The following is a 17,725-nucleotide window of genomic DNA, read 5'->3' as shown; positions in this document are numbered from 1 at the left end:
AAGTTTACAAAAAAATTTTTTTATCAACGAATGTTAATCTTAATTAAGAAAAAAAATCTAATTGTAATAAACATCTTGATAAATAATATTGAAGAACAGCGCAACAGTGAGTTGTCATCATATTTAAGTGTTCTAGTAAAAAAAAAAAAAAAATACACAGCCGTTCATGATATATAAAACAGACTGCGCATGCTATTAGTGAATTAAACTAATTCTAGCCCATCGAATTACAGACTTTATTGTCTATTTTCACTGGGTTTTTGAGGGGGACAGTCATGTCTACCAACTCATGTCGCAGTGCTTGCGCATGCGCATACATTCTCCCCCAGCCGCGCCGAAACCTGCCGAAGAAAGCCGAAGGGAAACGGTCGGCGGCGCACTATTTGGCAGGAAAGATTCGCGCGCAGAGCCAGCGCTGTCCGGCAGCGGAGCACTATTTGGCAGCGGAGGAGGGGAGGGCAAGAGCTCGGCCGCATTCGGGGCCGCCTGCGCTCATCAAACGCTGCTCATTGAACACACAGTGAGGCAGAGCTGGAGTGGAAATATTTTTTTTATGCCGCAATATGCGTGAATTTCTAAAATAAACCCGGGGTAAGCGAGCATCCATGCCACAAATACCACATGTATGTATTGCACTTGAATAAAAGAGCGAAATGCGACATGATTGAGCTCAAAGCTGCAGTGGAGGGAGTGAAGGGGGTTTCGGGGCGACGCTTGATCCAGACGTTTCTGTTGAAAATGTGTTTCTTGTGCTTCCTTTGTTTCTGCTGCGGGATTGTAAATAAGAGCTTGAGCCAAAATGGCGGCTGAAACCGTCGAGCTACGAGCTATTGCGTTGCGTTTAGTCACATTTAACTCTCTTTCATGCCTTTATCGACCCTCTTGGATGATTTGTATGCAGTCGTAGCATTCACAAAAACACCCGGTTGCGCTGGTGGTGGATATGTAGCCTTTAATGAACAGACCCTGTGAGATTGAATCAGTTAGCCAGACAGATTTGAATGTTTCTAATGACAAATTGCAATTTCGTGTTCACAGATCGCGCGCTTATTGCTCTTTTCTGTCTTGTTTTGATTGCTAAACGGCTAAACACTGGTGTTCTGCAATGCAATGCTTTCTTTAGTCATCTATGTAGCTGGTATCTCTCTGTAATGCCCTTCTTTTTTCCCCAAAAGGATGCTTTTGTAGACATGCAAGCTGTTCATGAGTGTATATTTAGTCGTTTTCACTATAACTAGACAACTTGCAGTGCTTCTTGTCATCTTGATTGCTAATGGCATCCCTGAAACCCAGTCTGGCCAGTTGATCTCACTGCATTGTTGAAGGATCTGGCCAGGTCTTGAATTCATTAGTCTCATCTGATGCTCGATGATCAGGTTGCATTGAGAAAGTCTGCTGAATTTCCATGAGGTACAAGGACATGAATCATTCTGGGGTTTGTTTGGAAGTGGGCGGTTCATTTGTATTTCATGACAGTCTGCTGAAGAGTTTTGTAAGGCACCTCTGGAGGATTAATTGATCAATTAGGCTTGCAAAGAAGAGATTACAGCAGAGAAACAGCCTCTGCGGTGGGTTTCATTTAAGTCTGCCTTTAGCTTCTGAATTGCACTCTTTTTGTGGACCAACCACTACAAACAAACTGAAACGTGATCATATCTGTGATGTTTGTGCATGCATATATAATTTTGTCTTGTCTGGTCAATTTACATAAACATATTGCTCAAAATAAATTTTCCGTTTTCCTTTTGTATCCTTGGTTTCACTTGATACGAACACCATTTTTCTGCATCATTGAGCTGTAAATTCCCTGGCTTTAATTGCATTCAGCATTGTCAGATGTTGTCATTACAGCAGCCACTGGCCAACATTTGATACAGCTCAGTACTTTTGCTTCTACAGCCGATATATATTAGATTCTCATACGCTTGTAAATGCATATACAGAATTGCTCCATCATCCATGCGCAGGTTTAAAGCAACGCCATCGAGTTCAGTTATAGCTATGATTTTGACTGCGTTGGCGAGCCGTTATCATGAGTGTAGGTGTATGTAAATAAAATATAGATAACTTCTTCAACCACAGTATATAAGCCAGTGGAAAGTCTAGGCCAGACCTGGGTCTAATTTCATCCCAGAAAATAAGAAGTAATGCTTGCTTTTGTGTGTGTGTGTGTGTGTGTGTGTGTGTGTGATTTGATATGGTTTTCATGGCAGTTAAACAATTTCTCTTCTAGATTTTAATGAGAAAACAAAGAATATAGCGTATTTGTGCATTGCAATGGCATTTGTGTTGCATTTAATTGATGTTGCATTGCAGTATATCAGTGTAATTCAGCAAAAATACTGTCATTCAGAGCAAGAATCACCATTAAAAATAATAACACCAAAATATACTTGTGTGCATACATTTGGAAGCAGTTTAATCTTAATTTATTTTATGCAAAATTCTAGAATTCTTCTATTGTTGGAGTGAAATGTGTCTTTTGATGTTGTTTAATATTATGAAAAAGACCAGCGGAGACTGAAATGAGAGTTAATTTGAAAAGTGCATGAGGGATGTTTTACATATATTGAGGACAAATACTTGGGTCAAGTGACTCAAACTTTGGCATCATCTCACCATCTTTATCTAAAAGTAATGTGGAAGGATGCCATAAAAAAAAGAGGATTGACCTTGAGTTAATGTTCCTGTCTTGTTTGTTATTGAAAATGGAAGCCATGTTATTATTATTATTTGAATCCAGCGGTGTTGGAGAATAGCAATAAATGCATGGTGTATTTTAATGCGTTTTGCGCATTTTAAAAAGACATTGCTGTTAGATTGCACTAGGTCATGTTCATGTGCAGTGGCCTGTTTTATAAAATATGTTATGGTTTTGATTCAGTTGGACAGTGTGGCAGAATAAATGAGTTTGTCGTCGTCTGGCCGGCTGACGTGATGTAAGGAAGCCCAGAGCTCCCTGCGCTTGTAGCGTACTCCTGTTGTGTTGTATAACAGCGTCTGCTTGGCTTCCTGAATAATGTTAGACTCATGTCATTGCTCATCTGCTCTGCTTTTCTTTGGGGTTTTGAGTTTTGGGACGTCAGATGGGAATCGGTGATGTGCATCTTTTAATGTATGCCAATTTGCAAAGCATATACCTTCACAACAGGGTTGAAATGTCATGTCATTAATCACATTTGAGTCTGTTTACCATGTTTTTTACATATTAGGATTCAACTTCTTTGAGTTATCTTCTGAAATATATTTCACTTAAAGGAAGTTCATTCATAAAAGAAGATTCTGTCATTGTTTACTCACCTCCATCTTGTTCCAAACCTGAATGACTTGCTCTGCTCTTTGTTCTGTGGAATATAAAAGAAGATATTTTGAAGAATGTTGGCATCCATACCGTTTCAGCTTCCATTGACTTGCATTGAGAAACAGTGGGAACTAAAATGTTTTTTTTTCTTTTTTTACCAACATTCATCATGACGTTTGTTTGTTTGGAAATCCGAATGTAATTGTACTCTTGTGGCTCATTAACATGAAGGTTATTCAGTCTTATTGAATGCATAATTAAACTGTTTTGTAAACATTTTAAGCAAGACGCCACATGTTAATAAAAAAGGAAAAATAAAAATTACTTGCATAAGGAATTTCATTAAAAAAAATTATTACACGTTTTCATATGCAAACAAGGCATTATCTATTTGAATGAATCTCAGTGAATCTGAACATTACATAAAGCAAATTTGTTGTTTTTTTGTTGACATTAGAATTCAGTCACTCCATAAATCAGAAAATACTGCCGACAGTCAAATACAATTTAGGAATAAAATATTAAATAAGTCAAAGTGAATGATATATGAATGGACAAATCTATAAAAACCTTCAGAATATAGATATGAATAAAAAGTCTATTTTGGTCTAAGTGCTGCTGAGGTGAAGAAACAAACTCATTTTTAGAAAACATCCTTTAAAAATATTTATTTTTTATCTATATCTACAAACATAAAATTAGTTTTTGGATGTTTTTATTGAAAGAATGACCAGTGTATTAAAAGGTTTTTGCTTGTTGTGTCTTGCCTTAGAGACAGGTCACCTAAAAATGAAAATTGTTGTCATTTGCTCACCTTTAATTTATCCCAATGTATGTTCGTTTGCCATAAAGATATTTTTTGAATGAGAATTTTTGTAACCAAACGGTTGCTGGTCCCCAATGACTCCCATAGTATGGAAAAAATACTGTAGAAGTCAATAGATGCCGGAAATTCATAGAGGTTTGAATTTGATGGAGAGTAAATGTTGACGCAATTAAAACATTTGGGTAAACTATCCTTTTAATGTCAACATAATCACATTTGACCCCATTTTCCATTTTGTTTAAATATTTTTTTGTTTGTTTTCAGCTTAGTATTTTCATGATTTCATCCAGTTGAAAATAGATAAAAATAAGTGATGATTCAAATCTGTTGAGGTGCTAAACAAATAGTGACTCAATTAGGGTTAGGAGTTTATATGAATGTGTGTCTTTAGAAAAGTTTAAATGGTATTTTTTCTTTTCGTCTTGCATCTGTAAAATGCATATTAAAGTTCATAAGTGCAGTGCTACTTTGTTTACGGCAGTAACCAAGGAAACACTTTAAGCTCCGACTGCTGCATTGTTAACAAGTGCTTTGTTTACGGCAGTAACCAAGGAGACACTTTAAGCTCCACCTGCTGCGTTGTTCACGAGTGCTTTGTTTACGGCAGTAACCAAGGAGACACTTTAAGCTCCACCTGCTGCGTTGTTCACAAGTGCTTTGTTTACGGCAGTAACCAAGGAGACACTTTAAGCTCCACCTGCTGCGTTGTTCACAAGTGCTTTGTTTACGGCAGTAACCAAGGAGACACTTTAAGCTCCACCTGCTGCGTTGTTCACAAGTCCTTTGTTTACGGCGGTAACCAAGGAGACACTTTAAGCTCCACCTGCTGCGTTGTTCACAAGTCCTTTGTTTACGGCAGTAACCAAGGAGACACTTTAAGCTCCACCTGCTGCGTTGTTCACAAGTGCTTTGTTTACGGCAGTAACCAAGGAGACACTTTAAGCTCCACCTGCTGCGTTGTTCACAAGTGCTTTGTTTACGGCAGTAACCAAGGAGACACTTTAAGCTCCACCTGCTGCGTTGTTCACAAGTGCTTTGTTTACGGCAGTAACCAAGGAGACACTTTAAGCTCCACCTGCTGCGTTGTTCACAAGTCCTTTGTTTACGGCGGTAACCAAGGAAACATTTTAAGCTCCACCTGCTGGCAGAGAGTGAATCTGCGTCTTGTTCAGATCGTCTACACTGTAAAACCGAACAGTGAAATTAATCAAATGAAATTAGTTAATTGCACTCAATAACGAAAGTTCATTGGACCTAATTTAAATAAGTTCTGTTAACTCAAAACTTTCTTGTAGTGAGGTGAACTTAAAATGATTGTGTTTTCTAGTTCCCAGCATGCTTTGCATCAGAAAACAAGGAAAATAAATTTAGAAATTAAGTGTTATTTTGTGTGTTTTTACACAAGATTAACATAGAGGGACATAAGTAAATACATAAATGTTGTGTTATATTAGATTTTACAAAGGTTTATGTTATGTTGGATTTGTAGTGTTACCGTTGTGGTGAAGAGTAGAGCCTGTGGTTAGACTGAGGATGGACAGCAAAAGCCTAATTTTGAGTGTATTTCCCACATTACAGGAGTTGAAAAATAGATAAAATTATGAGTGAATTACTGCCTAACTATAAGTTCAGAAATATAATTATTTAATATAACTCTGAGATAATTTAAGGCAACTGGAATTAAATTTTTTAAGTTTATGTAAACTTAAAACATTTAAAAACATCACTTAAATGTTTTTGTGTAATCTGTTACAAAATATTTTTTGAGTTCTGTGAACTTATCAGGGTTTACAGTGTACTGTTTCTGTTTCATGCTAATATTTTTTATGTATAGTTTCACAAAACTGAAGTCAAATCATTCTGTAATTTGTAATTTGGGGTGGTGTTGGCGCAGTGTATGAGACACATGCCTTTGGTGCGAGAGACCCAGGTTTCGAATTGACTGTGAAACACCAAGTCACTTAACCCCTAGTTGCTCCAGAGGCGTGCGACCTCTGACATATATAGCAATTGTAAGTCGCTTTGGATAAAAGTGTCAGCTAAATGAATAAATGTAATTTAGATTAAAAACTGCTCATGTTGCATGTCTGCAGCATCTTTGTTTGTTATCCAAAGCGACTTACAAATGAGGACAATAGAAGCAATCAAAACCAACAAAAGAGTTTTAATATACAAGTGCTATATTTAAATTTTACTAAGAAACATGCAGTTATGAATTAAACAAGCATTTAACTTATTATTTGTTTATAATCTGTTTGCACTCAAGATCCTAAATCTTGATATGTTGTTGAATTTTTTAGGTTGCTGGAGCCCTTCTGAAGGAGGTCTGGATCAGTACTCATTGGCGCGGGCCCTGAGAGGCCGACCCATCCCCCCGACTCTCTCCTGAGCCCCAGTCATTCCACAGCGTCAGACGGGCATCAGGCGAGCTCCTTACATGCCAGCGTTTTTTGTTTTATTTTGACTGCCTCCTTTAGGTTGAGTCCCCTCTCCCCCGAAACTCTTTCATTCAGCAGAAAGAGTAGAGGATATTTTGACCCTAGTGCGGCAGCCGGGCTGCTCCCACACACACAGATGAATGAAGACCCCATTCGGGAAGAACGCGGCCCAGAGATCCAGAGCTGATGCAGGTCAGAGCGGCTGTTTGATTTCTGACCAGCCTTCTGAGGATCACAGTGTCTTTAATAATAACCGTGTGTGCTGTCTGTGTGATTGAAGGGCATGCTGGTGTCTCTGCAAATATGATGAAGAAAAAGAACTCTCATAAGTAAGTTTGTACTTGCTTGTGTTTTTTTGCTGAATTGAAAAATATTAATTATTGTTTTATGTTACATTATATCATGTTTATAGCATTTATAAATAATAATAATTATTATGTAGTGGTGAATGTGTGAATTATATTAATAATGATCATCAATACAACATTTTAAGCATTTAATAATTATAATTTTTGGAGTTAAATATTTTGCAAACATTTTTTGGCTTGTATTTTAGGGATTAATTTGTGGATATTATTACATTATAATTAATATTTTGTTTAGATTGATTGCAATACATATTTATGTATTTAATATCGTTATCAGAGTTAATTATTATGCGAAGCATCATTTTTAATTGATTGCATAATATTTACATTGATTTGAGGCAGAATATACAAATTTAATTCTATAAATATTTTATATTAAAAAAATGTAAATGTTTAGTTCATACTGTTCATAAAAAGTGTTTTATTATCAGAGTTAAAAATCAGGTGAAGTGTATTTGATGAATATGATAAATACAATTTTATTATATTAATATTTTGAAAGTTTAGCTAATTTTGATCATATGTATTTAATAATCATTTTCAAAGTGAAGTAGGTAAAGCATTTTTTTTGTTTTCTTGTGTTTTAAGGCTGAATGTATAAATATGGATTATTACATTATATTTACGTTTAAAAAAAAAGTTTAGTTCTTATTGATCAAAATAACATTTCTTAATGTAATATATCATCATAGTTAAATATTAGATGAAGTATATTTTTGTATTTAATTGTGTATTAGGATTGAACACTTGAATATAAATTATATTATTAAATTATAATATATTCTTTAAATGTTTAGTTCATATTAATTGTAAAAATAAATAATTATTAAACATTAAGCATTTTTAAATTTTCTTGCATATGGCTGAATCTGTAAATATGTATTAAATTATTATATATACTATATTTAATATTTTTTTGAAATGTTCAATCATGATAAACACATCATATATTAAATGAATAATCATTATAAATATTAATTTTTTATAATGTTACAGATTAGGTGAAGCATAAAACGAATTAAGGATTAAAGCTTAAGTGTGCATTTCTTTATTTAAATGTTAAACACTTTCTCTCAATCTGAGTCTTAAGCATCAAGAGTTTTTGATGTTGTTGAAAAGACACACTTCACCTTGATCCTGATTCAGAATTCATCGTCCAGAAAATGTAAGCGCTCTCCTTTCAGAGCGATGTTAATGCTGATCTGTGATCATCTGACAGGAAACACAAAAGCAGCGTAGGCCCCACTAAAGCAGTGGCTCAGCCGCGGAGGAACATCGTGGGCTGTCGAATCCAGCACATCTGGAAGGAGGGCAGCGGCGCGGCGTCGCAGTGGAAAGGCACAGTTTTAGACCAGGTGCCCGTCAACCCCTCGCTCTACCTGATCAAATACGACGGCTTCGACTGTGTCTACGGCCTGGAGCTGCATAAAGACGAGCGCGTGCAAGGACTCGAGGTCCTGCCAGACAGACTCGGTACTCGCTCACTTCATTTCACTGAAAGAAGAGTGCAAACCATTTCAACTGGGCTGCGTTATTAGTGACAGAAACGGCATTTTATTCAATTATTAAATTAGTTTAAATATTGCACTCGTGTTGCTCAAATACAGTGCATGCATAATTATTATGCAAGTTGATATTACGATCAAATTTTATTTGACCAATTCCAAACCACGTCAATCTTAACTGCTATTCATTGTTTTTTTAATCATTTATAAGTGATATATAATTGTCTACGAAGGATGGAAGTTAAAAACGGCTAATGCTCAGGTGTGCAGAAGCTCACAAGCTTTTACGGCTTTTTGTGTTTTCACTGTTATACACTGGAGGGCGCTATTATACATCTTATGAACGAGTACAAAACCTCCAGAACAAAAAACACACATGAACAGGATGAAAAAACTCTATGTAAACTGATGCATATGATCAATAATGCGATCATCAGCTAAAAACTTCATAATGTTACGTGATGATCTAGGAAGTGGTATGTGTCTGTGCAAGCGGTTTACTGGATTTATGCTTTGATAATCTTACTGAATATAATTATCCAGATGTAGTTTTTGTAAAAAAAAAAATAAAAAATTGATTTTCTCACCTTTTTGATGATATAAGTGTTGATAAAAAAAAGAATGCTTCAAGCTAGAATAAAACTGATATTTTTGTTTAAAAGTAGAGGATCTGATCTTTATTTACTTTTTGGTGTATTGCATATTCAAATATTCATACAACAAAATATACTGGAGGCCATCAAATTTTAGTGAAAATCATAAAAATCGCTGGCAGCGTTTTTAAAAAATGCTGGCGGGGAAAGAGTTAAGCAGGTTTTCTTTTACAGCTGAAATGAGCCAAAAAAGAAATTTAATTAATAAATGGATGCAATACTAGAATTTGCTAAGTTATGGCATGACCATTGGAGAGTGAAAATGTTCATTGGGTCAAAAATAACGGCTTGAGAAGAAAAGACACATGAAATGAAAAAGAATTGGGTCTGAAACCGTCAAGAAACATTTAGCCTCCAATTTACCAAAACTACAATTTAAAAAAGTGCACCGTGTCAGGTTCTCAGAGACTATGGTTAGGTGAAGATTCCTAAAAAATGAACCTTGCTTAATAATAATAATAACATGCTGATGTGCCAAAAACATTTATGACTCTTAAAGCACTAGCAACACATCCTCTTGTACCACTGTTTTAAAGATTTATCTTCAGGAATCTGGCAGTAAATTCTAGAAGGTCCATCTCGAAAAGATTAAAAATGAGCTCCTTAACTATTATTGGTCCCAGATTTGCTGCCGTGGAGGATGTTTCCACTCACACCCGTGTGTTTTTCAGCCTCGACGCGCATCAGCGACGCTCACCTGGCCGACACCATGATCGGGAAAGCCGTGGAGCACATGTTCGAGACGGAGGATGGCACTAAGAACGAGTGGAGGGGAATGGTTCTGGCCCGGGCGCCCATCATGAACACCTGGTTCTACATCACGTATGAGAAGGACCCGGTGCTCTACATGTATCAGCTGCTGGATGACTATAAAGACGGAGATCTGAGGATCATGCCAGACTCCAGTGAGTGTCTTCAGTGCTCGTGTGTTCTGATGCTCACTGCTCTTTACATTTCACCACTTCAAACCTCTAGACCAATATGGGTTTTCATTGTTTTTATGCAATTTTTATTTATTTTTTTACAGCAAGGACGCATTATATTATTAAGTGACAGTAAAGACATTTATAAAGTCACAAAAGATTTCTATTTCAAATAAATGCTGTTCATGTGACAATGAAGACTGAGTAATGATGCTGAAAATACAGCTGCGCATCACAGAAATAAATTACATCTTAACAGATATTCACATAGAAAACTGCTATTTTTAATTGCAATAATATTTAACAATTTTACTGTTTTTATTTTTGATCAAATAAATGTCGCTTTGGTGAGCAGGAAAGACATTCAAAAACATCTCACTGACAAAAATAACACAAACTTGTATGTGCACAAATTTTTGTAGTAATACTGTACAATAATTAATTACTAATTAATTACAAAAATAAATAAAAATAATATATATATATATATATATATATATATATATATATATATATATATATATATATATATATATATATATGTGTGTGTGTGTGTGTGTGTGTGTGTGTGTGTGTGTGTGATGATTTATAGTAATATTTAAATAAAATAGTGTACTTTCTAATATAATAATTAAAATAATTAATTTCATTATTAATAAAAAATTTAACAAGTTTATATTTATAACTTGTGATTTTTAATATTGAACTTTTTTCAGAATTGCAAAGAAAATACAGTTAGAATTATGTTCAATAACTCCCATTATATTCACAAAAACTAATTAAAAACTGAAACTACCAAAAGCTGTCGATTAGTATTTTTTTTTCTAAATAGAAAATGCGATTACATTTAATTTGTGCTTTTTTTTTTTTGCATCGTATTTGAGTCGTTTTTCTCATTCAAAGAGTCATGTGCTATTATAATGGTTTGTTTGTGTTTCAGACGACTCGCCCCCAGCGGAGCGTGAGCCCGGAGAAGTGGTGGACAGCCTCGTGGGGAAGCAGGTGGAATACGCCAAAGAGGACGGCTCTAAACGAACTGGGATGGTTATCCATCAGGTGGAAGCCAAGCCCTCCGTCTACTTCATCAAGTTTGATGACGACTTTCACATTTACGTCTATGACCTGGTGAAAACATCGTAAGGCGGCGACACGGGACGAGGAGAGGGGGAGGAGTTTCACCTAACCATGTGATCCACACAAACGTTTTTTTTTTTTTTTGCCAAAAGTTCTCTCAAAACATTTCTCGTAACATCATTTGGAAATGGAACGCTGGATATTTCGGTGGATTAGTGGATAGTCGGGTGTCTCTTATCGCTGTAGGATGAACGAACATCCGTCCCCCGACATACACACGTAGCTTCATATTTCAGAGGTTCGTCTCGAGAATTTCCCATTCCTGGTTGGTTGTTACGAAGACGTTCGTCGGGAGAATCCAGTTTGGCTGTTGTGGAACGTTTAAGTGTTCATCTGTTGGACTGTTACAATCCCGTCATGGGTTGAGATTCAAGCTAGCTTTGTGCGCCGATGTTTCGGGAAACGGTGGAAACGAAACGCGCGGGCCGTTTATCTTTCAAACCTGAGAAACACGTCGGTCTGTGAAGGATGGGGAGCGTTCGGGACGTCCTAAACCTCTTAAAGTGCCAGGAGGTGGAGGGCGGGAGAAAATGTCTGTAAATAAGACATCATTCTGTTTTTGATGTCTTTGAGTCGGTTGCCAGATGTTTCATGTTTTATCCCTCCGTCTTCTGGTCCTCGCCAGAATTTGCGCACAGAAGCTCCACTGTCAATCAAATGTAGGCATTTGTTGCGTGAATCTCATCACCACAAGTAAACGCTAATGCAGATTTTTCAATCTTAAGCACTAAATTTAGAGACCTGTTTGTTTTCAATGAATTTCAAAAAACATTTTTGCATTTCATGTTTGGAACGTTGATTTAACGTTTGCCTAATGTTGATATAACGTTCATTTCACTCCATTTACTTAATGGGCTTCATAACATCTACAAAATGCCTACGTATTGTATCATGTTGCATAGTGTGAACATTTCCTCTTGGGTTATTGTTGTTATGGTGTAGATTAATGGGTTTATTGTGTCTTAGCACATGATTTTGACTCTTTAAGCACTAAAAATCATACGGTTACCCAATTCCCCCAAAGTATTTAGAGATGTTACATAAAACTAATTGCACAAAGTGTTTAATCCTGTACTGGTTAGAAAATGCTGATGCAATAATGAAGAAAGTATTCAGGAATTTCTTTGCACCCCGTGACATTAGCGTTGTTTTTCTTTGATCAGCCTCGGAGAGATTTCTCTGACGCTCTGCGAGCATAAACGTCTGTGCCTGGATATTGACTTCTGTATGTTTTTTTACGTGTGTGTTTCGTCTGAAGGTTTGAGTGTTCCCATTAGACTAAATGACATGAAGGCCCCCTCCGAGGAATGTTACGGTGTCTCAAGAAGCCCTCGCAGCTCCATGTGTTTTGCATTATTTCAGCGTTTTGTGCTGCTTCGAGTTACAGCGCTCCTGTTTTTCACACTTACATAAAGAGTTTCTCTTGTTCTCAAGCCGCTGTCGACTGCATTCGATGCACAACACTAGAAGAGTGACATGAAGAAATGCACAGGTCAGATTTCACTCCAAAATCACGTCAAAAATATTAGATGTTATATTTTGCACACACAAAAAAGAATCTATTATTTTCATGACATTCAAGCATTCTCATTACCTAATACTAAAATACTTTAACTGTAATACATTTGTGTAATGCATCATGTAATCCTGTAAAATGCATTCATTTAAATCTTTCTATGATTTATTAATCCTTTCAACTTTTTTTTGGGGGGGGTGCATGGCAGTGATGAGAAAATGGGGTTTAAATATGTTAACTGATTAATAAATGGGAAAAAAGTATAATATTATGTGGTAATTGTCATACATAAGTTATTTATTTATTTATGTGTGTGTGTGTTTGTTTGTGTGTGTGTGTGTGTGTGTCTGTGTGAAGATAGTGTGTGCGTGTGAGAGAGTGTGTGTGTGAGTGTGTTTGTGTGAGAGAGAGTCTGAGAGTGAGTCTGTGAGTGAGTATGTGAGAGAGTGTGTGTTTGTGCAAGAGTGTGCGAGAGAGTGAGAGTGAGCGAGAGATTGTGTGTGTGTGAGAGAGTGTGTGTGTGTGTGTGTGTGACAGAGTGAGCGAGATAGTGAATAAGTGAGCGACAGTGTGCGAGTGAGCGAGAGAGAGAGTGTGTGTGTGTGTGTGCGAAAGTGAGGGAGAGAGATAATGTGAGAGTGAGCAAGAGTGTGTGAGTGAGAGAGAGAGTGTGTGTGTGTGCGAGGGTGAGGGAGAGAGATAATGTGAGAGTGAGCAAGAGTGTGTGAGTGACCGAGAGAGTGTAAATGAGAGAGTGTGTGTGTGCGAGAGTGAGGGAGAGAGATAATGTGAGAGTGAGCAAGAGTGTGAGTGAGAGAGTGTGTGCGAGAGTGAGGGAGAGAGATAATGTGTGAGTGAGCGAGAGAGTGTGAGTGAGAGTGTGTGTGTGTGTGTGCGAGAGTGAGGGAGAGAGATAATGTAAGAGTGAGCAAGAGTGTGTGAGTGAGCGAGAGAGTGTGTGTGTGTGAGAGAGAGAGAGAGTGTGTGTGTGCGCGTGTGTGTATGTGTGCTCTTGTTTTTGTGACATATCAGGACACAACTCTGTATAATGTCATGGGTATGACACAGGTATTACAACTTATGAGGACATAACCATGTCCCCATTTTTCAAAACACTTATAAATCATCCAGAATGAGTTTTTTTGAGAAAGTAAAAATGCACAAAGTTTCCTGTGAGGGTTAGGTGTAGGGTTGGTGAAGGGACATAGAATATACAGTTTCTACAGTATAAAAACCATTACACAAAAAAACAAACGTGTGTGTGTGTGAGAGAGAGAGAGAGTGTGTGTGTATTTAAATTTTTGACTTTTAAATCACAATTACCATACAATATTTAGCCATTTTGGCATTTTTTTAATTAATTGTATATGTTTTGGATTTCACTAATATATCAGGAAATGTAAAAAAAAAAAAAAAAGGTATATTTTATAAATATAAAACATATATTATGTCTCTTTTAATATATTTGAAATATATAATACATATTTTTTTAGCCCATCTGACATTTCCATACATGTTAATTGTTATTAAAAATCTAATATGCAATTTATCCTTTTTTTTTTTTTTTTACATTTTTCCTGACAATTTCCATATATATGAATGAAAACATAAAGACTGCATATATTCCATATTGTCTTCATGCAAATTATATACATTTAGTTTCTTCTCATGATTTCGGGGTGAAGTGTGACCTGGATATTTCCAGATGCTTTTCAGAAGTTTGAAGATGTCTGTGATTCTCCATGTCTTGCCCTTGAAACATTAATGCAGGCGTCCTGCTCTGCTTCTAAATAAACCAGCGTCCCAAACGCAGAGGTCAAGCTTCGTCCCGGGACCGATGATCTACTTCTCCTTTCCAGTCGAGAGCTTGTTGACTTTTGCGAGGCATCGCTTGAGTCGTGTTTTATCGAATGGACAGCAGACGTGTCAGTATGCAATCGGATCTCTTTAGAAAGACATGCTCATGGGATTGGCCTTCTACATGTACCTACTGTAGTATTGTACTGTGTTTTGATGTCAGGTCGACATGGGAAATTAAAAAAAACTACGAAAACTAGACCGTTCTTTTTGCATGATCCGAGTAGATTTGTTATCGTACGTTAGTGTGATGCATGTGTACCTGTCTTTTTATTTCAGCTATTCGTTCCCTAAATGAAAGATTGTTTATTGTGTTGCAAATTGTGACATTTCTGTTCTGGTTTTTGAATCCATTTCTAAGTAAAAACTAAAGTTGAACTAAGTATTTTCTTTTCTGCTATGCTCTGTAAGAACAAACGCACTGGTGTTGTGTGGCGTGCCAATCCAAGGCAAGAAACCAGTGTTAAAAACAGCATTTGAGGGATCATATACTTTTGACACAGTACCATTGTTCTGTTACAGGACAAACTTACTATGTTTCTATGAAGAGTGCCATATTTAATGACGAAACAGGCCTTAGGCGACGAAATCACGTACAGATCTTTATGTAAAGCGGGATAATGTGTGCATGTATTGAATATGTCATATCTAATTCAATCATATAGATGCAGAATTAGAGCAAACGCACACTTTAAACTGCGTGGAGAGAATTGAATGTATGGTCCCTTTAAGATGCTGTTGCTCTTTAATTACTTTGTATAAAAAAAGAAAAGATCAACGCAAATGCAGTGCAATTTGATGATTGTTGCAGATACATGTATAGTTCAAATTTCATGTTCTTTCACGTTGAGGTAAATGGCTTTTATTGGACCGAATCCGTTTTTTTTTCTCCTTTTTTAACATGTAGATAGTTCATTTTGTTTTCATTTAAGTATAAACACATTTTAAAACCTGTTACTTAATTCATTAAGTAATTTTTATAATTATTATGTGAGTCTATCCTTATAAGATTAAAAAAAGTTAATGTGACTGTGTGTGTCTGAATCTTTATCCGAATAATTGCCTCCTTATGCCATGTAATTTGAGAAAAAGATTTTTAGAATTGTTTTTTTTTTTTTTTTTTGATGTATTTTTTAGAATTAAATAAATATTTTTTATATAATATATATATAATAAAATACAATCTCTGATTTAAATGGTTATTGAGTTTGGCCGCAAGCTAATGGCTAATATTAATAATTAACATTACCTGAGATTACCCTTATCTAATTAATATTAATTTCGTAGCTTCTCGTTGCTCGGCAACCTTCCTCGAGCGTCTACTGCTTACCTATTTTATATTCATGAGTTAAACCATCGCTTTCCAACGGAGCTCTCAGCAAATCAGTAGTCGAACGTCTCTGTGCGTCATTAATATTCATGAGCAGAACTCACCGCAGCAGGAAGCACACACTTTTAAGACTTTCACAGTGAGTTAGGTACTTTATCCAGGTGCACAGAAACTCCTGAGGGCACAGGTCAGATCTCCAGCGATGGTCGAGGTGTTTTCAGGCCGGACTCTGGTGAATAAAGAAGGAGATCTGGTGGATCCAGAGGAAGCGATCCTGCCCTGGACGGATCCATACAAACAGTGAGTTGCATTGCGTTTGGATGCATGCATGCAGGGGCGGATCTACCAGGGTGGCATACGGTGGCAAATGAAAAAAGAAAGCCTTGCCACCCCAGTTGGCAGCAACGAATTAAAGGTTATGGCCAATTTGAAAATTTACGAGCGCGAATCTTTCGTGATTCGTGATCCCGCTCCGAACTCATTCAAATGATTTGCGATCCCCAAACTGCCTCAAATGATTCGCGAACCCGCTACGAACTCTCGAATTGATTCAAATGATCTGCGAAGCCGCTCCGAACTCCCGAACTGATACAAATGATTCGATCCCGCTCCGAACTCCCGAACTGATACAAATGATTCGATCCCGCTCCGAACTCCCGAACTGACTCAAATGATTCGCGAACCCGCTCCGAACTCTCGAATTGATTCAAATGATCTGCGAAGCCGCTCCGAACTCCCGAACTGATTCAAATGATTCGATCCCGCTCCGAACTCCCGAACTGACTCAAATGATTCGCGATCCCCATAACTGACTCAGATGATTCGCGAACCCGCTCCGAACTCTCGAATTGATTCAAATGATCCGCGAAGCCGCTCCGAACTCCCGAACTGATTCAAATGATTCGATCCCGCTCCGAACTCCCGAACTGACTCAAATGATTCGCGAACCCGCTACGAACTCTCGAATTGATTCAAATGATCTGCGAAGCCGCTCCGAACTCCCAAACTGATTCAAATGATTCGATCCCGCTCCGAACTCCCGAACTGACTCAAATGATTCGCGAACCTGCTACGAACTCTTGAATTGATTCAAATGATCTGCGAAGCCGCTCCGAACTCCCGAACTGATTCAAATGATTCGATCCCGCTCCGAACTCCCGAACTGACTCAAATGATTCGCGATCCCCATAACTGACTCAGATGATTCGCGATCCCGCTATGAACTCCCGAACTGACTCAAATGATTTCGCGATCCCCAAACTGACTCAAATGATTTCGCGAACCCGCTCCGAACTCTGACATATATTCAGATATAAATGTAATTTAAAAAAATAAATTAATAATTTTCGATTTCTCCCTCTGTGTCACCTACAGTAGCAGCAGCGTGCCAGCAACCTCTAGCGAAGTCAATAAGGAAGTGACTAAAACTGCAATTCATCGACTGGCTGCTTGAGGCTGGCTGCAAAAGGTATTCAGTCCCATAGACTCCCCATGTTAAACTCAAGGGGCAAGGAACTCGACCGGAAGTTGAAGTCGGGTGGGGGCTGCCATCTTTTAGCAGAACTTCACTTGTGTTAGCATTCCCATTGACTCCCATTCATTTTGGCGTCACTTTGACAGCGAATAACTTTACATCTGAGGCGTTTAAAGACTCTGTTTGTCCATTATTTATTTCGAAAGATACACGACAATGTATAAAGGGCTCCATTACCTTCTATGTTACATTATGGCCCCGTATAAACAGTTTTTGTAAAAAATAGGCTAACGATTGCGTCATAACCACTCGGCTCTCTGTCGCATTACCGTACAGACAGGAGGAGAAGCTCGCAGGCAATTAACTTAATATGGCGTACGGGCGTTACATTTTAAAATAC

General features: G+C 37.3%; 1 protein-coding gene across 1 annotated transcript; it reads left to right on the top strand.

Annotated features, from left to right (window-relative positions):
• The first annotated feature begins 427 nt into the window (after positions 1–427).
• Positions 428–15,550, top strand: LOC128020868 (spindlin-Z). Its single transcript, XM_052607629.1, has 6 exons — positions 428–591; positions 6,428–6,757; positions 6,846–6,894; positions 8,153–8,406; positions 9,763–9,996; positions 10,955–15,550. Exons 2-6 carry the CDS (start codon positions 6,706–6,708, stop codon positions 11,152–11,154), a joined length of 789 nt encoding a protein of 262 aa, XP_052463589.1. The 5' UTR covers positions 428–591; positions 6,428–6,705; the 3' UTR covers positions 11,155–15,550.
• Positions 15,551–17,725: the final 2,175 nt, after the last annotated feature.

This window comes from Carassius gibelio, chromosome A10 (genome assembly GCF_023724105.1).
Source record: "Carassius gibelio isolate Cgi1373 ecotype wild population from Czech Republic chromosome A10, carGib1.2-hapl.c, whole genome shotgun sequence".
NCBI lineage: Eukaryota > Metazoa > Chordata > Actinopteri > Cypriniformes > Cyprinidae > Carassius > Carassius gibelio.
This window is presented reverse-complemented; position numbering and strand designations above follow the sequence as displayed.

Excerpts from the sequence above, each read along its gene's own strand:
- LOC128020868 (XM_052607629.1), top strand. The coding sequence starts at position 6,706 with ATGAAGACCCCATTCGGGAAGAACGCGGCCCAGAGATCCAGAGCTGAT. Across the intron at positions 6,758-6,845 it reads GAGATCCAGAGCTGATGCAG|GGCATGCTGGTGTCTCTGCA; the intron begins GTCAGAGCGGCT and ends GTGTGATTGAAG. Across the intron at positions 9,997-10,954 it reads GAGGATCATGCCAGACTCCA|ACGACTCGCCCCCAGCGGAG; the intron begins GTGAGTGTCTTC and ends TTTGTGTTTCAG.